The sequence below is a fragment of the Pan paniscus genome, chromosome 6 (genome assembly GCF_029289425.2).
Source record: "Pan paniscus chromosome 6, NHGRI_mPanPan1-v2.0_pri, whole genome shotgun sequence".
NCBI lineage: Eukaryota > Metazoa > Chordata > Mammalia > Primates > Hominidae > Pan > Pan paniscus.
The window spans coordinates 93,658,626-93,680,290 of record NC_073255.2 but is presented as its reverse complement, the minus strand read 5'-3'; the positions used below and the strand labels follow the sequence as shown (position 1 = coordinate 93,680,290).

Below are 21,665 nucleotides of genomic sequence, written 5' to 3'. Positions count from 1 at the left end.
ATCAGCTGCTTCCTGCATGCTCTATGGAGGTTTTCTGTTGTTCGAACAATAAAGAAAGCTTGGCTAGTGGAACCCATTGTTTAAAAAGTAGGAAAAAAAAGAGCAAACAGAAATGGCCGTGCAAGAGCCCCCTCCCATCCCTGGGATGAGACAAAAGCCACATTGGCCACCCATCTACTGGCTCAGAGGGGGAGCACAGTTTAGGGTCACTGTCTTTCCCCCATTCTGCATTCCCAATGCGGAGACCTTCTTTTCTTTTTTATTATTGCATTCCTGTCCCTGAGCACTGAGAAGGTAGGTATCCCAGCTCCGCTGTGCGCTCTCGCTCCCATCTCCAGATAAGCCCTGCCACTTTGCTTGGTTTGAATGTGGTTTTCTTTCTCTCTCTTTCTCTCGATCTTGCCCTGGTTGGTTTCATATTCCTCCCTTTTCTTTCTTTATTTTAGTGACTACTCATTTGTAACTTGCACTTTCTTCAAATGAGCTACAAAGCTATGTTTCCTGGTTTGTCATTTGGTTTTCTTGACTTTCCCCGACCAACTTTTCTAGCCCATCTCCCCTCCTTCTCCACCTTCCTTGTTCCCTCCTTCTTCCTCTCCATCCCTGACTTCCACCCCTAAATCCTCCTTCACGCCTTCTTTCTCATTCTGTTGTCCGAATGCATTTCTGTGTGGTTTAGCATTCCAAGTTTGTGTTTCTTTCCTGAACTGTATGCTGCAGTGAAGCCAATTTGATTTCTGTTGTCTGGAGTAGCTGCGAAGCCCCTCCTCACCCTTCATCCCTGCCAGCCCCTGGGACTTCGGTCACCCCGCTGGCCTTCAGGGCCCTTTCGGGCAAAAGGCAGTGACAGAGGAGCCAGTGCGGGGCCTCCCGGCCTTCAGATCCTGGAGGAAGTTCTGGCCAAGGTCAGGCACAAGGGAAAAGCCCCATCCCATCCTCGGGGGCCTACTGGGCCAAACGGAACTCTGGGCTTCCTCAAGTCCTTCCCTGGCTGCAGGATGGAGCTTTGGGGTGGGAGCTGCAGGGCTCTGGAGGAGCAACGGGCACCAGGACTGAGCTTCCAGCTTCCATCTATTGGGTGCAATAGTAGATTCATTTGGGGTGGCAGTGGGCAGGGCAGTGAGCTGGCCAGGAGCAGGTTTGAGACCTAGAAGGCCTACTTAGCAAAGTCTCTGTGAGGTAATTTACAGGTAATTTACCTGCCCGCTGCCTGGTCCATGATCCAACCCAGACAGGGGCTCCTTCTACCCTCAGCATCCTTCCATCTTCTGAATTTGAGCAGCTTAATGTGAACCCTCAGAGCAGAACGATTCCAAAAGAACAGCCAGCAGGGACTAGGGGCCCACAGGGTGCAGCGGCAGAACCAGGACTAGGTCCTGGGACTTGTGACTCCCAGCCCAGGGCTCATCCAGCCACACTGAGGGTACTAGAGTCAGAGGTGGACCCTAGGGGACCCCACCTCCGCACCCCTGCCCTTTAAACTGTTTCCTTTCCTACCTGGGAGCAGCTACAGAAATTTGGCATTCTGGCCAGGTGCGGTGGCTCACGCCTGTAATCCCAGCACTCTGGGAGGCCGAGGTGGGCGGATCACTTGAGGTCTGGAGTTTGAGACCAGCCTGGCCAACATGGCAAAACCCCATCTCTACTAAAAATACAAAAATTAGCCGGGCATGGTGTTACATGCCTGTAATCCCAGCTACTTGGGAGGCTGAGGCAGGAGGATCGCTTGAACCCGGGAGGCAGAGGCTGCAGTGAGCCTAGATCGTGCCACTGCACTCCAGCATGGGTGACAGAACAAGACTCAGTCTCAAAAAAAAAAAAAAAAAAAGAAAAAGAAAAAGACATTCAGCATTCCAACCATTATGAGGCCTCCACGGGCTTCCATCTTCAGCTTTGAAAAGAGAAGGCCCAGCCACTCATCCCTACCCCACCCCATGTTTATCCCGGAGGCAGGTGTCAGGGAGCTCACCCACTCAGAGCATCCTCCTCAACACTGGGTGGTGCCAGGAGGGCAGACAGCAAGTGGCTCTTGGAAAGGAAGAAAGGGCAAGCTAGGCGAGGTGGTACCACCTGTAGTCCCAGCTACTCAGGAGGCTAAGGCAGGGGTATCGCTTGAGCCCAGGAATTTGAGGCTACAGTGAACCATGATTGCACCACTGCACTCCAGCCTGGGCAACAGAGCGAGACTCAGTCCCTGCTCCCTCAAAAAAAAAAAAAAAAAAAGAAAAAGAAAAGAAAAGAAGGAAAGTGCTGGTGATCTGACAGGAGAAACTGTGTTGAAGCCCCATGAGGAAGAGGAGGGTCCGTCCTTGAGGAGTTTCTGATATGACCAGGGACCCACGAGTTGGGTGGTCGTCTAAGTCCTCAAAGGAAGCAAGAGTAAAACATCTCAGGTGTTTACCTGTTCTTGTCCTTCAGAGTACCAGGACCAGGTGAACACACTGCCCCTTGCTACTCCCTTCCACCATCTTTTCCACTTGACCCTCAGAAATTTCTTACCCAAAGGTTGGGCCCAGTGGCTCATGCCTGTAATCCCAATGCTTTAGGAGGCCGAGGCAGGAGGATCACTTGAGGCCAGGAGTTTGAGACCAGCCTGAGCAACACAGCAAGACCCCATCTCTACTAAAAATAAAATAAAATAAATAGCCAGACATGGCGGTGTGTACCTGTAGACCCAGCTACTGAGGAGGCTGAGGTGGGGGGATCACTTGAGCTCAGGAGTTGGAGGCTGCAGTGAGCTATGATTGCACCATTGTACTCCAGTCTGGGCAGCAGAGCCAGACCCCCATCTCAAAAAATATATATATATATATTACACAAGCAAAAGAAAACATGTCAGGTAGCAAGTCGTAAAAAGGAGAGGAGGGGCTCCTGGGAACAGGGCTCAGAGGCAGGCAAGGTCCCTGATTCACTCACTCACTCACTCATTCATTCGTTCCCACACACACTAAGCAGACATGTGCCCAGCACCTCCTTTGTGCCAGGCCCCATCTGGATGTCCATGCCAGGAGAGAGGCAGGCAGACCTGGGCCTCCCAGGATGGAGGACGGACGAAGACCACTGAGCATGATGAGAGGGGAAAAGCTGAAATGTGAGTGGGAAGCTCCTGCTCACCACGGCAGCCCCCTGGCTAGCACGGCCTGGCAGAGTCCATACGGAAGGAAGGAACCAGGTTCTGTGGGATCATAGAGGAGCGGACGTGATGCAGCCTGGAAAAGGCGCCCTGGAGCTGAGGGTAGGGATGCCAATAGGCATTAGCCAGGCTGTGGGTGGGAGGTGGGGAGAGGGGATCCCTGCAAGAGGCACCAAGACACAAAAAGCAGCTTCCTGGAGGGGAGGTTCGGAGGTCTCTGAGCATCCTATGAAATCCCATAGTGCTTGGCCTTGGATCTTCCCAGGAAGCATGAGACCCAGCCAAGCTGAGGACGAGGCTGAGACTCTGGCAGGCGCATGGTGACCCCTTCCTGAGGACTTCCAGAGGGATGGGTGGAGAAGGACATGAGAGGTACCTTCCTCCCATCCTCTGCCATCTTGGTACTTGGTGGACACCCCATAGGGTCCCCCAGTCCTTCCTGCACTGCTCTGACCCTGTGAAAGGACCATGAGTTGGTTGTACTCTGAAAAGTCTCCCAACCCCAATATAGGCTGACCCAGCAAAGACTCCGCTTATCCCCATTTTACCAATGGGGAAACTGAGGCTCCCCACCGTCAGGTGACTGCCTTAAGGTCTCACAACAAACTCACACCAGGGCCGATTCCAGGGTGTTCCACTTTTCCAGTGACTATCATCTTGGGCCATGGCAGGCCCGTGACTTGGAGGAGATGAGAAGGAAGTGGGGAAGAGCTTGGTCTTCAAAAATAGCAGGCAGGAAGGATCCGGATCAGCACAGGGGATTGGACTTGGCGGCTTGGACCTTGATGGTAGGGGACAGGACCATGATGGGGGTGAACAGCCATCCAACCTAGACCCTTTTTGCTCCTAACACTCCCATCCCACTCTCAGCATAATGTAGTGGGAAGTCAGGAGGGTTCTGCAGTATCTGTGGGAAGGACCCATCACGGCCTGTGGTCTTCCTCGCCTACTGTTGGCTCCTTTCTTTGAGTCAGAAGCAGCTGGCTCAGGCCAGGCGGGGTGGCTCATGCCTGTAATTCCAGCACTTTAGGAGGCCAAGGCAGGTGGATCGCTTGAGGCCAGGAATTCGAGACCAGCCTGGCCAACATGGTGAAACCCCATCTCTACTAAAAATACAAAAAAAATTAGCTTGACATGGTGGCTCACGCCTGTAATCCCTTAGCTACTCAGGAGGCTGAGGCAGGAGAATCACTTGAACCTGGGAGGTGGAGGTTACAGTGAGCCAAGATCGTGCCATTGCACTCCAGCCTGGACAATAGAGTGAGACTCTGTCTCAAAACAAATAAACAACAACAAAAAAAAAAAAAAAAAAAAGAAAGAAAAAAAGAAAGAAAAGAAAAAGAAGAAGTAGCTGGCTCAGGTTCAAACTCCAGAGTTGGAGCCAGGGTTCACAGCCAGGCTGATTCCTAAGTTCCGTACTCTGCCCTGCTGCGCTGCCTCCCCTAACCAAAGTAGCAAGCAAAGATTTCTTAAAGAAGGAGACCAGCGTCAGCTTGAGTTATGCACTACTGTGAATTGGCTCCCAAGCTTCCCCCACCTCATATGTGTTCACTTTGCACTCTTTGACGACCCAGGGTATAGGACAGAAACTGCAAATATAAAAATCCCAGAGAAGTTCTCATTTGCCTCCTGTTGAGGGAAAAGAATGGTGGGCTGGGGGCGCTTGAAAGTGTTGGGGCACTGGCTGCCTGGCTGCCTCCTGAAGTGGGGGGAGTATGTGTTAGGGGAGCTGATGGTCTCCTGTTGAGAACACAACTGCCATCTCAGAGGGGCCAACCCAAGGCCGGGCACGATGGCTCACACCTGTAATCCCAGCACTTTGGGAGGCCGAGGCAGGTGGATCACCTGAGGTCAGGGGCTCAAGACCAGCCTGGCCAACTTGGTGAAACCCTGTCTCTACTAAAAATATAAAAATTAGCCAGGCGTGGTGGCAGGCACCTATAATCCCAGCTACTTGGGAGGCTGAAGCAGGAGAATCGCTTGAACCCAGGAAGCAGAGGTTGCAGTGAGCTGAGGTCGTGCCACTGCACTCCAGCCTGGGCAGCAGAGCGAGACTCTGTCTCAAAAATAATAATAAAAAAAAAAAATGAAAGAGGGGCCAATCCAGCCTCCAACTCTCCTAGCCTAGGGTGAGGGGTGAGCTTGTGATCAGGAGAGTCAGGGGTGCTCAGAGGGGCACCCCCAAACCAGGAAATATCCATTGTGCCCACTTATGCCTGTCTCTGCCCCAAATGGAGACATTAAGCTCTCCCCGGAGAGGTCTTCATGGCCTGATTGGCTTTGGGCAGCTATGGCTAGTGTTCACTGGCTGGTTCAGGCACCAATCAGGAGCCATCTGTGCCTTTCCACCAATGAGGTTGACCTCCTGGGTCTACCTCCATGTTCAGCTCAGCTCCAGCCCTGCAGGGAAAGGCTTGGACAGCACCTTGCCCTCTGCAGGAAACACCCAGGGCCATGCCAAGGAAACTGTGCTCCTTCCAGTCCCTAGCGGCAAGGTGCCCTGAGAGGTGGCAGCATCTTTTGTCTTCTCATCCAAACAGTCTGCCAGTGGCCGGGCTCGGTGGCTCACGCCTGTAATCCCAACACTTTGGGAGGCTGAGGACAGAGGATCACTTGAGGTCAGGAGTTCGAGACCAGCACCAGCCTGGCCAACACGGTGAAACCCCGTCTCTCCTAAAAATACAAAAATTAGCCAGATGTGGTGACAGACGCCTGTAGTTCCAGCTATTTGGGAGGCTGAGGAAGGAGAATTGCTTGAACTCGGGAGGCAGAGGTTGCAGTGAGCCCAGATCACGCCAGTGCACTCCAGCCTGAGAGACAGAGTGAGACGCCTTCTCAAAAAGAAAGAAAAAAGAAACAGCCTGCCAAAAGAGCTTGGTCCAGGCACCACCTGGCTTCTAGGACTCTCTTCCTTCCTTAGCAAACAGAATCAAAGTTTTACTAGGCGCCAAGTTCGGTGATAAAAAGTGATGTTACAGAGGTGAATCAGATACCACATCTGCCCTGGAGGTGCTAAAAGTCAAGTTGGTAGTGGTGATCGGAGGATTTTCGGGGAGGAACAGACCTACAAACAGACAAGGACAGTCAACTGCTACTAGATGGAGGGCCAAGGACAGGAGGAGGGATCAGCTCTGTGTAGGGAGGGAGACAGGGAGGGCGGGCAGGGGGCATGCAGAGAATCCTGGAATCTTTGCCCTGGAAGGGACATCAGGAAGCAAAAGCCAACCCTCTCATTTTGTGGATGGGGAAACTGAGGCCCAGACTGGGGAAGTGACGTGGCCAGGGTCGCTCGGTGAGATAGAGGCAGGCTCTCAGACTCCTGAATCCCAACCAGGGCCCTTTTGATGGTGCCAGATGCCCTTCCTGGTTTTCTGTGTCCCAATCCTTGTGTCCTAACTCCACTTTTGGAAAAACATTTGCCATCTCTATCCAGCGGTCACCTAAGAGTTGCCCACTCAGGAGCCGGGCGCTGCCAGCCCTTCCTCCAGAGGCGGCGTGGCCTCTTCTCAGGCCTAGAATGGGGTGGTTGCGTTTCTCTCTCTCTCTCTATCTCTCTCTTGCATTTTTGTGAATCTAATGATGAACTTATACTACCACACTTTTCCCTTCTCTTACACACCTTACCTACTAAAGGAGGAAGTGCCACTTTATTGGTAAGTGGACGTAAACCAAGAGGGACTTAAAAATCAGAACTTAAAAAAAAAAAGAAAAAGAAAAAGAAAAGAGAGAAACAGAAAGACAGTCGGGTGCTACTGACAGCTCCAAAGCTCTCTGCAGGGCCGGAAAACAAAGAAAAATATTAACAGAAAAATGTCAGGTTCCCCAGGATCAGATATTGTTTTTGATTTTTGGTATCTAATGACATTTGTGGATTTTGTTTTTTTATTTCTGTTTTTCCTCCCTTCGGTTCAGTTTTGAGTTCAGTTGTCCCCCTCGCCCCCTCCCCCATCTGTGTGCCGTGTGACGCCCCCACCCCCTCCATCCCCTCGCCCACCCCCAAGCGCTGGGGGTCCGGCCTGGTGGGCTGGCCCTGGCCCCGCTCCCGGTGCCGCTCTCTCTTCTCTCTGCCGGGAATCGTCCGTCCCATCGGGGGGCAATGCCAGCCCCGATGCCTGTCCTGGAGCCCCTCCCCCTTTGGCCCCCGCCCCCCACCCCTCCGTCCCTCTTGTGTTTTGCATGCCAAGAACCCTGCATGAGCTGCACTGTTGAGGCCAGAAGGTGGACACCCAGGAGAGGCAGAGGCAGGGCAGGCGCGGGGAACCGTGTGTGCGATGCTCCGGGACTGGCAGCCCCCGGCTCGGGCCCGGTGAAAGCCCTCTCTCCTTCTCTCCCCCCACCCCACCCGCCCGCTCTCTCACCCCAACTTCTCGCTCCTCTTGCTCTGTCCTCTCTCTGCCCCCACTCTTGTCCCCTACCTGTCTGGATTTTTTCTGTTTCTCGAACTTCTCCCTGGCTTCCATCCTTCTCTCTCTTCGCTCTTTCTCTCTTCCTCTCTCTCTCTTCTCTTCCCCCACCCCCGTCTCTCCTCTGTCTCTTCTTCTCACTGTCTCTGTCCCCTTCTCTCTTCCCCCCTTTTTTCCTTCTCCTCCCTCTCTCCTCCCTTGCTCTCTCCTCTCTCACCCTCGCTCTTTCGCCCTCTCTCTTTCTCATCTCTCTCCCTCTCACTCTGTCTCTCTCCTGCTCTTTTTCTCTCTTCCTCTTCTCTGCCTCCTCCCTCTCTCCTTCTTTCTTCTCTGTCTCTCTTCTCTTCCTCTCTCCTGTCTCTCTTCATTCTCTCTCTCCGTCTCTTTTTCTCTGTCTCTCGCTCTCTTTCTGTCTCTCTGTCTCTCTCTCTCTCCTCTCTTTCTGTCTCTGTCTCTCCCTCTTTCCTCTTTCTCTCTGTCTCTGTCTCTTTCTCTCTCTCTCTCCCGTCTGTCTCCTCTCTTCTCTCTCTCCTCTTTCTGTCTCTGTCTCTCCCTCTTTCCTCTTTCTCTCTGTCTCTGTCTCTTTCTCTCTCTCTCTCCCGTCTGTCTCCTCTCTTCTCTCTCTCTGTCTCTGTCTCTCTCGTCTCCCTCTCCCCCCTCCGTGCCCTGTCTGCCTCTCTCCCCGTCAGAAGCCCAGCTCGCCCTCGCCCAGGGTCCGTGATAAGGCGGCGGCCGCCGCACCCACGCCGCCCGCGCGGGGGAAGGAGAGCCCGAGCCCGCGCTCGGCGCCGTCGTCCCAAGGTCGCGGAGGCCGCGCGGCGGGCGGGGCGGGCAGGCGGCGGCGGCGGCGGCGTAGGCGGCGGCGCTCGCGGTCCTCGGCGTCCGCGCCCCGCCGCAGGGGTCGCCGGCGCCCCCGGCCCGCGCCCCCCCGGGGCTCGTCGCGCTCGCTCAGCAGGGCCCGCTCCAGCAGCGACTCCGGCAGCGGCGGCGGCGCCCCCGGCCCCGGGCCCGAGCCCGGCTCTGAGCGAGGCCACGGCGGACACGGGAAACGGTGAGCGTGCTGGACCCGGAGCTGGACTCCCGCCCCCACCCCGCACAGGGCTCCCCTCCACTAGCGGATCCCTGCCCACGGGATCCCTCCCCGCGCTGAGCTACCCCCCAGGGATCCCAACCCCCTCCCACCGAGCTACCCCCACGGATTCCACCCCCCCATGAGCTACCCCCCACGGATCCCACCCTCCCCACTGATGTATGCCCCACGGATCCCAACCCCTCCTCACTGAACTACCCCCCACGGATCTCAACCCCCCACGGAGCTCTCCTCCCTCTCCACGGACCCCAAACCCCTATGGACCCCATGGATCCTCCCATGGATTTCCTCCGCACACTGATCTCAACTCCCCTCTCACAGGGCTCCCTCCCTCGACGACCCTAACTCTCTCTAGGGAGTTACCCTCCCTCCACTGACCTCCAAACTCCAGGGAGTTTCCCTCCCCACACTGATCCCAGCCCCCCGACGGAGTTCTCCCTCCACTGATGCCAACCCCCCAGGGAGCTCCCTCCCCACCCTGAGCTACCCCCGGTTATCCTGACCCCTCCCCACAACTGATCCGTCTCCCCTTACTGATCACTGCCCCCAGGGAACCCCCTCTCCTCCCATGAGGCTCCCCGCTTACTGATCACTCTCCCCCCATCCCGCAGAACAATCTCCTCCACTGATCTCCCCCAACACGCCCCCTCACGGGGCTCCCCCTGAACTGACCCCTGCCCCTCACTAGGCTCCGCGTTCACTGCGCACTCCGCGCGAACTGACCACAAACTACAAGGACCCCGCCCCTCCGCCCTAAGCCCCGCCCCAGGGAACCCTCCCCGCCCCCAGCCCCCTTTCCGGGTCGCTGAGCCCTATCCCGCGCCGTCTCCCTCCTCCAGGGCCAAGGAGCGGCCCCCGCGCGCGCGGCCCGCCAGCACCTCTCCGTCCCCGGGCGCGCACGGCCGGCGCGGCGGCCCAGAAGGGAAGAGCTCGTCGCGCAGCCCCGGCCCGCACCCCCGCTCCTGGAGCTCCAGCCGCTCGCCCTCCAAATCTCGCTCGCGCTCCGCGGAGAAGCGGCCCCGCAGCCCCAGCCGCTCGCCGTCGCCCAAGAAGCCCCTCAGCCGGTGAGTGCCCGCCCGGACCGGGCCGACGGGGCGGGCGGCGGGGTGGAGCGGCCGGGCCGCGTCGCTCACTTACCTCGCGCCGGCCCCGCAGGGACAAGGACGGCGAGGGCCGCGCAAGGCACTCTGAGGCCGAGGCCGCCCGCGCCCGGCGCCGCTCCCGCAGCTACTCGCCCATCCGCAAGCGGCGCCGGGACTCGCCAAGCTTCATGGAGCCGCGGCGCATCACCAGGTATGGAGGGTCTTGGGGGGGCCGGTGGCGCAGGGCTGGGGCCGCTGACCCGGATCAGGGACAGAGACCTCGGCCCGGGGACCTTCTCTGAGGATCCACTGAACCTGGCACGGGGATGGGGGGGGGCTAAGGGACAATGAGTGGGTTCTGCCAGGGTAGGGGGCCAGGGGAGGAGGGGGCTAGAACTGGAGGTGCTGGGGTCTTTCAGAGAGACAGGTGCAGGAGGCCACGCAGAAGGAAGGGCCACGGTGGGGGCCTGAGGGCCCATGAAGGGGAGGGGGCTCTGTACTTGGGTCTGGGTGGGCCGCAGCCGGCATGGAATTCAGCTCTGCAAGAGTCCCGCTATCCCTCCGGAGCCCCTCCCGCCCTCCCTGCATCCGTCTCCGGACAATGATGTCTCCTTTTCTCCTTCATCTCAAGGTCCAGCCTGCTGAGTGGCCTGTGGTCAGCCTGGGGGCCAGGCGGACCCCTCTGCACAGGCTGCCTGGGAGATGCCCAAGTGAGCTGGTCTGGCCCTGGTCAGCTGTCCGTCTGTCTGCCTCTCTCTTTCTCACTAACCTGGGGGATTTGGAGGAGGGGGCACAGCAGTCTGGTCTCTGGGGCAGCTGTCAGAGGAGCCAGCCACACCCCCTTGCCCTACACAGCTGTGGGGCTGTGCCCAGGGCGTGGCTGGTGAAGCCATGATCAGTTTCTCTGCTAGGACTGGAAGTGTCTGGGCCTGGGTCTCTGGGTGACATTATGGTCTGCCTTTGTGGAAATCACCCTGAAGCCCTAGATTACCCTGGCAGGGGGTTGGGGGGAACACAGGCAAAAAGTTCTGAGCCCAACTCTACCACTGCCTTGCTGGGCAGCCTTGGGAGATCGGTGTGCCTCTCTGGGCCTCGGTTGCCACATCTGTACAATAACCAGGTTTTCGTGAGCATCTTTTCAGTTCTAACAGGGTATGATTATCAAACTAGTCCCTCCTAGTCCTTGGTGATCCAGGTAACCAAGCAGCACGGGGTGGACATTACCCCAGAGCTCAAAGCCAGACCGCCTTGAAGGAGAAGCCAGATTGTGCTACTGCTTCTTTTTTTTTTTTTTTTTTAAGACTGAGCTTTGCTCTTGTCACCCAGGCTAGAGTGCAATGGTGCAATCTCGGCTCACTGCAACCTCCACCTCCCAGGTTTAAGTGATTCTCCTGCCTCAGCCTCCCAAGTAGCTGGCATTACAGGCACCCGCCACCACGCCCAGCTAATTTTTTTTGTATTTTTAGTAGAGACGGGGTTTCACCATGTTAGTCAGGCTGGTCTCAAACTCCTGACCTCAGGTGATCCACCTGCCTTGGCCTCCCAAAGTGGTGGGATTATAGGCGTGAGCCCCCGCGCCCGACCAAATTGTCCTACTTCTAACAGATGTCCTCTCCCACCTCCTGTCCAGCCACCGTGCCCAAGGAACAAAGAGCCATTTTGAACCCAGGGATCTTCCTGCGTCCCCCCTTCCTTCTGATGCCAACTCACCAGGCTGGGGACGCCCCCAGACAGGTCACACACCCTGCCCGTAGGCCAGGCCCTCACACCTTCCACCTGGCACCCACTCAGCCCCTCTCCCAGGCTGCCTCCTCCTCCACTAACATACACCTGTTTTCTTCCTCAGAATTAACCTTGCGACGGGGCAGTGTTGCCCCTTAACCTCTCTTTTCTCTTCTCTGGGTCATAGCCTCCTGGCTTCCAACTAACTCTGGGCCAGCGGGAGGTAGCTGAGTGAGGAGTGGGGCCGGCGGGACTGGACCGGACCGTGGGCATGGGGAGCAGCGGCCAGGACTCCCCTCCTTGTTCCTTTCGAGTGACCTGAAAGCAACAAATTCCTTGATTGCAGAGGGGACAGGGGAACAGAGAGGCAGGGCTGGGACGTAGTCACAGACACTTACATGCCAGCTTGGGTGATGGGAGCTGTCCACATTTGCAAGTTTCATTCATTCAACAAGTTTTTTTTTTGAGACGGAGTCTCACTCTGTCACCCAGGCTGGAGTGCAGTGGCGCAATCTCCACTCACTGCAGCCTCCGCCTCTGGGGTTCAAGCGATCCTCCCACCTCAGCCTCCCAAGTAGCTGGGATTACAGGTGCACACCACCATGCCCGGCAAATGTTTCTATTTTTAGTAGAGACAGGGTTTCATTATGTTGGCCAGACTGGTCTCAAACTTCTGACCTCAAGTGATCCGCCTGCCTCAGCCTCCCAAAGTGCTGGGATTACAGGCGTGAGCCACCGCGCCCAGCCTCAACAAGTATTTATTAGCAGGTGTTCGGATCGGGTAGAGACATGGTCTCCTTTCCCTGCAGATAGGTGAAGAAAAGCAAAATGATCAACATGGAATTTGCAAGTAACCAATGACCGTCAGATTCCATTTGGAGAAGGCAGGTGTCTCTAAGGCCAGGGCTCAGGGGAAACAGGCAGGAAGCCCTGGCCGCTGCTGGGATGGGGCTCGGGGCCTGGGATGGCCTGTAATCAGCTTTTTCTTCCTGGCAGCGCCCGCAAGCGTCCTATTCCATACTACCGGCCCAGCCCCTCTTCCTCCTCCAGCTGCTTGAGCAGCGACTACTCGACCCGGAGCCACAGCCGCAGCCCCAGCCCCGGCCACAGCCACGGGAGCTACAGCAGTCGCAGCCATGGGACCCGCAGCCGGACACGCAGCCCCTCGAGGACCCCCAGTCCCAGCTACCACAGCCGGAGCAGCTCTGAGAGCGGGGGCTTCTGAGCCCAGACAGACTCAGCTTGGTGCCCCCCGGCACTGGGAGAGGCGAGGGGCGGGCCCCAGGACCCCAGTGGGGAGGGGGCTATATCTCCTTGCCCCCAAGGCTACAAAGAGGTCTCAGGGCCAGTGCACGGGCAGATGGGACCGGGGAAGACTTTGAGGGTGGGCATCCAGTGGACAAGGAGAAGCCAGATGTGCTGCTTCTACGGGTGTCCTCTCCCACCTCCTGTCCACCCACTGTGCCCGGGGAACAAAGAGCTGTTACGAACACAGGGATCTCCCCATCCCCCTTCCTGCTGATGCCAACTCACCAGGCTTGGGACTGCTGCCGGTGGATGGTACCAGAGTCCATGATCTGCTCTGTCACTTCACCTTAGCTCAGTGCAGCCAGGGACACCTTGCAAGGTGCCAGCCCTGGGAGCCCCTCTTCCGCACTACACAGCTCCCTCCACTCCTCTCTTATCACTGGGCAGACGAGGAGGTGGTACAGCACGTGGGATTGGAGCTAGACAGAAGGAAGAACAGCCTAACCCTTGGTGCACCCCCATCCAAGCTGGGGAGCTGCATCCTTTTGAGCTGGCTGCAGGAGGACCCTGGCTGAGGGCTGGTGGCTGGCCCCACAGCCTCCCCCAAGCTCCTCCACTGACCCAGGAGTGCCCAGACGGGTGGCCCCCAAAATCCCAGCCTGGGGAGCTAGGCACCTCACTCTTGGTCTGACCTCTCCAGGCCAGGTTCTCCTCACCCCATGCCCTGGGCCAAGGTCCTACCAGCCATGACTTCTGCATGACAAGAGGTGGGGGGTACAGACCTCAGGTACATTTGACCCTGAGGTTAAAAGGGGTTCAGGTCAAGAGGTGGGAGACGAAAGGGGTAGATGGGAGGTGGAATCTGTAGGAAAGAGAAAAAGCAAAGTCGTTCACTGACTGAGCAGCCCCCAGGGAGTGGAGACGGGTCCCTGGGGAGGGAGCAGCTGACAGGTCAGCAGTGCCCCCAGCCCCACCCAAGAGGAGGGCAGCGTGTGCCTGTGGTCTGGGACGTGGGCTGGATGGCAGCCCAGGGTCACAGGCATAGGATAACATGTGCTTTGGACCTGCCAAGGGAGTACCTTGGGGGTCTGATGGGGTCATGGCCAGCCGAGCCTCTGTAGAGATGGAGGCTATAGCCCTCAGAAGGGAGGGGAGGAAAGAGACTGAGGGCCCTGGCCTGGGGCGTCGATGGGGAAGCGGTGGCCCCCAGTCCTCTTCTGCTGCTCCCAGCCCCCTCCTCCTGGGGCCCTCAGGGATCTCATGAAGTCTTCCTTGGCCCAACCAGGCAGATGCCCCGGGCTTCAGTGGGGGGAGGGGTCTGGGGTCTGGTCCAGGTTCCCCGCTTTCTCTATGTCCCCCCTCCCTCTTTCTCCGCAGTGCGGATAAAAATTGGACTCGAATAAAACCCTTGGTGCCCGGATGGTAGGTGGTGAGACCGGGCCTCTGTGCATGTTGGCACCCCGGGAGATTCAGGAGGGCAGCGGGGCTGGGGTCTTCCTCCGAGGGAGGCGAAAGGCTCAGACTGCTCCTTGGGACCCCAGAGAGAAGAGCTGGCATCCAGGAGCCAGTGTGTCTATCCCCCTGCCTCTGAGCTTGAGGCTAAAACAGGGACCCAAAGAGACCTTCCTCCCAGCCTGGAGGCCCGGTGGACTTTGAACATCCCACGGGGTGGGCTGCCTGAGCCTACATACCCAGGCTACCTTCAGCAGTGGGTGGGGATGGGGTAGAGGGAGGAGACACAGGGTGGACATAGGCACAGGGGACCCTCACAACATGGTGGGGTGTCGCAGAGTGGTTGGGACACAGCCTGAGGCAGCATGCAGGCATGCATCCTGGCTCCTGTGCCTCCCAGCCATGTGACACACAGCTGAGATGAGGTGGGCATGAAATATTCTGACAGTCCTCAGCTCAGTGACTGTGACTGCCATAGAGTGAGCATTTAAAAGGTGGCCACAGCCGGGCGCAGTGGCTCGCGCCTGTAATCCCAGCACTTTGGGAGGCTGAGGCGGACGGATCACCTGAGGTCAGGAGTTCGAGACCAGCCTGACCAACATGGTGAAACCCCGTCTCTACTGAAAATACAAAAATTAGCTGGGTGTGGTGGTGGGCACCTATAATCCCAGGTACTCAGGAGGCTGAGGCAGGAGAATCGCTTGAACCCGGGAGGCAAAGGTTGCAGTGAGCCGAGATCGAGCCACTGTACTCCTGCCTGGGCGACAGAGTGAGACTCTGTCTCAAAAAAGAAAGAAAAGAAAAGAAAGAAGAGGAAGGAAAGAAAAAGGAAAGGAAGGAAGGAAAGGAAGGAAAGAAAAGAGGCCGGGCGTGGTGGCTCACGCCTGTACTCCCAGCACTTTGGGAGGCCGAGGCAGGCGGATCACGAGGTCAGGAGATCAAGACCGTCCTGGCTAACACGGTGAAAACCCATCTCTACTAAAAATACAAAAAATTAGCCGGGCGTAATGGCAGGCACCTGTAGTACCAGCTACTAGGGAGGCTGAGGCAGGAGAACGGCGTGAACCCGGGAGGCGGAGCTTGCAGTGAGCTGAGATTGCACCACTGCACTCCAGCCTGGGTGACAGAGCAAGACTCCATCTCAAAAAAAAAAACAAAAACAAAAAAACAAAGGAAAGAAAGAAAAAAAAACAAAGAAAAGAAAGAGAAAAGAAAGGAAAGAAATGGTGGCCACTTAGGGAAAACCCCATGCCTGCCTCTGGCTAGGGACTAGCAGGGGGCCTGGAAAGAGTGGTTTAGAGGAGTTAATTTCCTTTTTATTTATTTATTTATTAAAAATGTGAGGGCCAGGCTCAGTGGCTCCTGGCCTGTAATCACAGCACTTTGGGAGGCCAAGGCGGGCAGATCATGAGGTCAGAAGTTCAAGACCAGCCTGACCAACGAAGTGAAACCCCATCTCTACTAAAAATACAAAAATTAGCTGGGCGTGGTGGTGCATGCCTGTAATCCCAGCTACTTGGGAGGCTGAGGCAGGAGAATCGCTAGAACCCAGGAGATGGAGATTGCAGTGAGCTAAGATCACACCACTGCACTCCAGCCTAGGTGTCAGAGCGAGACTCTGTCTCAAAAAAAAAACAAACTTGGAGACCAGGTCTCACTCAGTTGCCCAGGCTGGAGTGCAGTGACACGATCTCCATTCACTGTAACCTTGACCTCCTGGGCTCAAGCAATCCTCCTACCTCAGCCTCCCTAATAGTTGGGACTACAGGTATGCACCACCATACCCAGCTAATTTTTGTATTTTTTTTTTGGTAGAGACAGGGTTTCACCATGTTGCCCAGGCTGGTCTCGGACTTCTGAGCTCAAGCAATCCTCCCAAAGTGCTGAGATTACAAGCATGAGCCACCGCTCCTGGCCTGTATTTCTTTCTTTTATTAGATCTAAAGAAATACACAATTCCTCCTCCTCCCCCTCTTTCCTGCCTCTAGCCTCTCTCTCCTCCTTCCCCTTCTTCTCCGTCATTTCTCTCTCTTAGAGTGGTGGGTTTTAAGCTTGTTTTGAATCAGGTCTTCTTTGAGAATCTGATGAAGGCTGAGAACCCTCCCAGAAGAACGTGTGCATGCCTGCAGTGTGGCTTGTAACACTGGATCTATCACACACATACTCACTCTGAAGGCTTTTAGCGTCCCACCGGTTAAGAACCCTGGTCCACCTCCAATGAGGGTGCGGCTGAGGTGGCCCCTGCTCCCACTTCTGTGTGGGCCATGACATAGGTGTCCTTGGCCCAGTCCCCAGAGCTGGGGCTGTGTCATGACATGATCCCATTCCAGCTTCTTTTCCCCAAAACTAGAAGGGGCACCTGACCAGTGGCTCTGTTTCCGATCCACGGAAGCTGTTCACAGAAGCCCTGGTGATTGGCCAGGTGCGGTGGCTCACGCCTGTAATCCCAGGCCTTTGGGGGGTCGAGGCAAGTGGATCACTTGAGACCAGAATGGCCAACATGGTGAAACCCCGTCTCTACTAAAAATACAAAAAATTAGCCAGGCGTGGTGGTGGGCGCCTGTAATCCCAGCCACTCTGGAGGCTGAGGCAGGAGAATCGCCTGAACCTGGAAGGCAGAGGTTGCAGTGAGCCGAGATCCTGCCATTGCATTCCAGCCTGGGCAATAAGAGTGAAACTCCGTCTCTCTCTCTCTCTCTCTCTCTCTCTCTCTCTCTCACACACACACACACACACACACACAAAGAAAGAAAGAAAAAAAGATAACAAAAAGAAGCCCTCGTGATCTCTGTAACCCTTTCTAACAAGTTCAACAAAACGCGTCAAGGCAAGGGGATGGGCTACGGGGAAGCAGACTTGGCCCTGTGCTAGAGATGCGTGAAACACATCTGCACATCTGAGTGGCAGCACAGTTGAGGTTGGCCTGCAACTCAGCCTGTCTCACACTGAGCATGGCACTGGGCCTAGGGACTCTGCTGTCTGGCTGCTCCGTCCCCCAACCTCCCATCCCATTCCGTCACTGCCCAGCCTGACTGCCTTCTGCACGCCACAGCCAGGCTGCTCCCAGCCATTGCAATTGCTTCCTTCCCATCCCACCTCAGCACCTGGCCCTACCGGCCTCCTCACTGGCCAGCCTGCCTCATTGCCTTCTCCAATCCCTCCTGCTTTTTTCTTTTCCTTTTTTTTTTTTTTTTTTTTTTTGCGACAGGGTCTCACTCTGTCGCTCAGGCTAGAGTGCAGTGGCACCATTATGGCTCACTGCAGCCTTGATCTCCTGGTCTCAAGAGATCTTCCTGCCTCAGCCTCCTGAGTAGCTGGGACTACGAGTGCACTCCACTACGCCGTTAATTTTTGCTTTTACTTTTTGTTTTCTTGTTTTTGTTTTGAGACAGAGTCTCGCTCTGTCACCCAGGCTGGAGTGCAGTGGCGCAATCTCGGCTCACTGCAACCTTCGCCTCCTGGGTTCAAGCAATTCTGCTTCAGCCTCCTGAGTAGCTGGGATTATAGGCATGCACCACCACACCCAGCTAGTTTTTTGTATTTTTAGTAGAGATGAGGTTTCACCATGTTGGCCAGGCTGGTCTCAAACTCCTGACTTCAATTGATCCATCCACCTCGACCTCCCAAAGTGCTGGGATTACAGGCATGAGCCACTGCACCTGGCCATTATTTTTTGTACAGATGGGATCTCGCTATGTTGCCCAGGCTGGTCTCACACTCCTGGCCTAGAGCGATCCTCCTGCCTCAGTCTCCCAAAGCACTGGGATTCCAGGCATGAACCACCATGCCTGACCACTCCCATTATTTCTAACATGCAGATCTGAACACCCATTCACTCATTCCACAAATACTTATTGAACAATTCCTATGTCCCCTGCAGAGTGGCTGGCTCTGAGGACACAGTACTGAATAAATGAGACAGAACTCCTTGCCATGCAGAACCTGCCTCCTGAGGCCACATCCACCAGCTCACAGGCCTTGGAAGGCCTTCTGAGTGACTCCACCTGGCACGTGCCATCCTTGGCTCCTCCCGGGGCGCCCTCCCACCTTATCTCCCATCACTGCCCTTGATTCCAATACCCCGAGCCCAGCTGGTGCCCCTCATGCCCTCTCTGCCTCCACGGGTTCAGGTGAGCTCACAGGCCAAGGCCCAGCTCAGCCACCTCCTCCTCCATGCAGCCTTCCTGATGTGCAGCTGCCGTGACTACTCCTGTCTCTGGGGTCCTCTGGGAGCCTGTGTTTAGGGCCCAGTCTCTTCTTCCAGTGATTTATTTGCTAGCATGTTTATCTCTCCCCAAAGCTCTGAGCTTCTGGAGGCCAGGACATGTCTTCCTTGTCTCTGCATCGCCCAAGTAGGCCACTTTGAAATGTTTGTTGAATGAGTCATCGAGTGAAGGAAGGAACCCGGAGAGGAACGGTTGCAGAAACTTTGGGGGAGGCCTGGGCACCAAAGGCGAGGCGTGGTGGCGGAAAGTCGACACTAGAGGGCGACAGAGAGTAAGGAAAAAAATGCAGCCAGGACCAACAGGCTTGGAGCAGAGAGATGCCTGGGCCAGGGCTCGTCCCAGCCTGGAAGCCCCAAGCCTTCGTCCTCCATGCCTGCCCTGGCTTCGTGGGGAAGGGGTGGGGAGCATACCAGCGCCCCCCCCCCCGCCCCACCCCGTCTGAACTCAGTCAGCCGACTGAACTCTGCTCTATACCCTGGGGAAAGGGAAGAATAGGATCAGGACGGCCGGCAGGAAAACAGGAAACTCCAGTCCCAGAGCAGCGGGCAGAAGACCGTCCCCAGGATGTGGGCACTTCTCGCCAGAGGGTCCTGAGCCTGGGGCGCACTCTTCTGGTTTGGGGTAAACTTGGTCCTCTCGTGGTCTCTCTCTCTTCAGATAGGGCCCAGGGGAGCCCCCACTCCATACTACGTTTTTCCTTCCAACACATACAGCAGCCAGGAGGCCGGACAGAGCTTTCCTGTTTCCTGTTTTCGCAACTGTATTTTCCCCTTTCTCCTTAATCAGTTTCCTACAGCCCCAGACAGGGTGACAGGCCACAGGGCACCTGCCCAGCTTGGCTGTCCCAGCCTGTCCCCCATCCCCTCACCACCCCCAACTTTTTTTTTTTTTTTTTTTGAGACAGAGTCTCGTTGTGTCACCCGGGCTGGAGTGCAGTGAGTGGTGCAATCTCAGCTCATTACAACCCCCACCTCCCAGGTTCAAGCAATTCTCAAGCTTCAGCCTCCTAAGAGCTGGGACCTTGGGTTTGCACCACCATGCCCGGCTAATTTTTGTAGGTTTTCTTTTTTTTCTTTTGAGATGGAGTTTCACTCTTGTCACCAGGCTGGAGTGCAATGGCGCGATCTCGGCTCACTGCAACCTCCACCTCCCGGGTTAAAGTGACTCTCCTGCCTCAGTCTCCTGAGTAGCTGAGATTACAGGTGTGCACCTCCACACCTGGCTAATTTTTGTATTTTTAGTAGAGATGGGATTTCACCATGTTGGCCAGGCTGGTCTCGAAACCCTGACCTCAGGTGATCTGCCCACCTCAGCCTCCCAAAGTGCTGGGATTACAGGCGTGAGCCACTGCGCCTGGCCTAATTTTTGTATTTTTAGTAGGAACGGGGTTTCACCATGTTGGCCAGGCTGGTCTCAAACTCCTGGCCTCAAGCAATCCACCTGCCTCAGCCTCCCAAAGCGCTGGGATTACAGGCGTAAGCCACCTCGAGAGGCCTGCCTGCCTTTTTTTGAGACGTTCTAGAAGACCCCTGGCCTCCTGCCTTCCTCTCTCAGTTGAGGGAATACTCAGCAAACTGGCCCCATCACCAGGCACCTGCTGGCCTCCAGGCCCCCCTCCACTCACCCAAGGAGGCATCTTAGAGACCCGGATGCCTGGGGGTCTCCTACCTCCCCCTCCGCCTACCCACTTTCTAGGGCTCTCTTAAGGGGGAAATCTAAATCTATCTCGGGACAGGAATCCCACTCTCCCGCAGGCTTAGGGAGGACTCCTGCCTCATTCACCCCTTTTCTCCATCTCACTCTGATTTAAAGCAGCGCAGGTCATATCCAGGCTTAGCTGGCCGATAGGGAGGGAACGTTCCCATCTCAGGCCTGGTGAGTGTCTCCTGTCCTCCCCTCACTCCTACCTCCACTCTTTAAAAAATGATTCTATGATACTCGTTAAAGCACGAGCAGGAACATTTTATTCAGGATCATCACAAGAGATATCTAGGCAGGACTGCAATGGGATTGTGCAGTGGAGGAAGAGAGATTGGGCTCAACTCTGAAGAGAGCATGGGCAAGGGAGAATTTATGGCCCAGGGGCAGGGTGGGGTGAGTGGATGGAAAATTACTAAGAGGAAATACTGGGGGGTTCTGGCTCAACTGACCTAGCAGGATTCTAGCTGAAGGCCAGCCAGGGAGATCAGACACCACCTGGGAGATGGTAGAGGATGAGGAACCTGATTGGAGGGTGATCAGATCTCAAGGGTGAGCGGCTCTTGCTAAACAGACTTCACAGGTTTCTTGCAAAAACTGGATTTACGAACAGGGCGCGGTGGCACACGCCTGTAATCCCAGCACATTGGGAGGCCAAGGTGGGTGGATCACCTGAGGTCAGGAGTTCAAGACCAGCCTGACCAACATGGTGAACCCCCATCTCTACTAAAAATACAAACTTAGCCAGGCATGGTGGCTCATGCCTGTAATCCCAGCTACTCGGGAGGCTGAGTGAGGCAGGAGAATCGCTTGAACCCAGGAGTCAGAGGTTGCAGTGAGCTGAGATTGCGCCATTGCACTCCAGCCTGGGCAACAGAGCGAGACTCTGTCGGGGGCGGGGGGTGGGGAAGACTGGATTTATGCAGAGGGGCTTAGGAGGTTCCAGAGTCTGAGTAAAGTTTGGTCAAACAGGGGATCTTTGTCACCCCTTCCCATGTGCACAGCCCTGTCCTGCAGCATTTAGGCTGTGGAGTGGGTAATGCAGGGGACCTGGAGGGGAGGGGAAGAGTGGAGGAGAAACTGTTGATTCACGGCCCTGGAAGGAGACTTAGAACATCCAGTCCAATGGTTTCATTGTACAGATCAAGAAAATGAGTCACGGATGCCGGCCCTTGGCCAAGGCTGCAGTCAAAGACATCCAGGTCCCCAGACTCCAGAGCTAGACAGCCAGAGTGGGAGGGGCGGGAGGACAGATCCCCAGCCCTCCCACCTGGCCCCTCTGTGGCCCCCGCTTCAGTGGTGATGGGGGTGGCATGGCCCCCTCCCAGTCCAGCCAGAAACCAGAGGTCCAGGGAGTGGGGCAGGCTGGAGGTGGGTTTTTAGAAGCGGACTCCCAGAGAGACAGTGTCTAGACGTTTCCAGAAAGACCCAGCGTCCCCTCTACCCCACCCCCGGCGCTCTGATTACTGTCGTCCATATTTTCAATTCCCAGCAGGCCCGGGGGCTGGCGTCATCCATCAGCTGTCAGGCCTCTCCAGGGAGCTCGGGCAGCTGCCTGGAGACTCTGGCACTTTCTCTGAGGCGGGGCCAGCGAAGGCGGGGCTGGTTCAG

At 56.3% G+C, this 21,665-nt stretch overlaps 1 protein-coding gene across 1 annotated transcript in view; it reads left to right on the top strand.

Moving 5' to 3' along the window:
* SRRM3 (serine/arginine repetitive matrix 3) overlaps positions 1-14,098 on the top strand; it is an 84,987-nt gene extending 70,889 nt beyond the window's left edge. Inside the window, exons 12-15 of the mRNA XM_034965391.3 lie at positions 8,226-8,587; positions 9,466-9,690; positions 9,782-9,919; positions 12,427-14,098. Coding sequence (XP_034821282.2) covers positions 8,226-8,587; positions 9,466-9,690; positions 9,782-9,919; positions 12,427-12,655 — 954 coding nt within the window. The 3' untranslated portion in view covers positions 12,656-14,098. The remainder of the gene's footprint in view (positions 1-8,225; positions 8,588-9,465; positions 9,691-9,781; positions 9,920-12,426) is intronic.
* Positions 14,099-21,665: the final 7,567 nt, after the last annotated feature.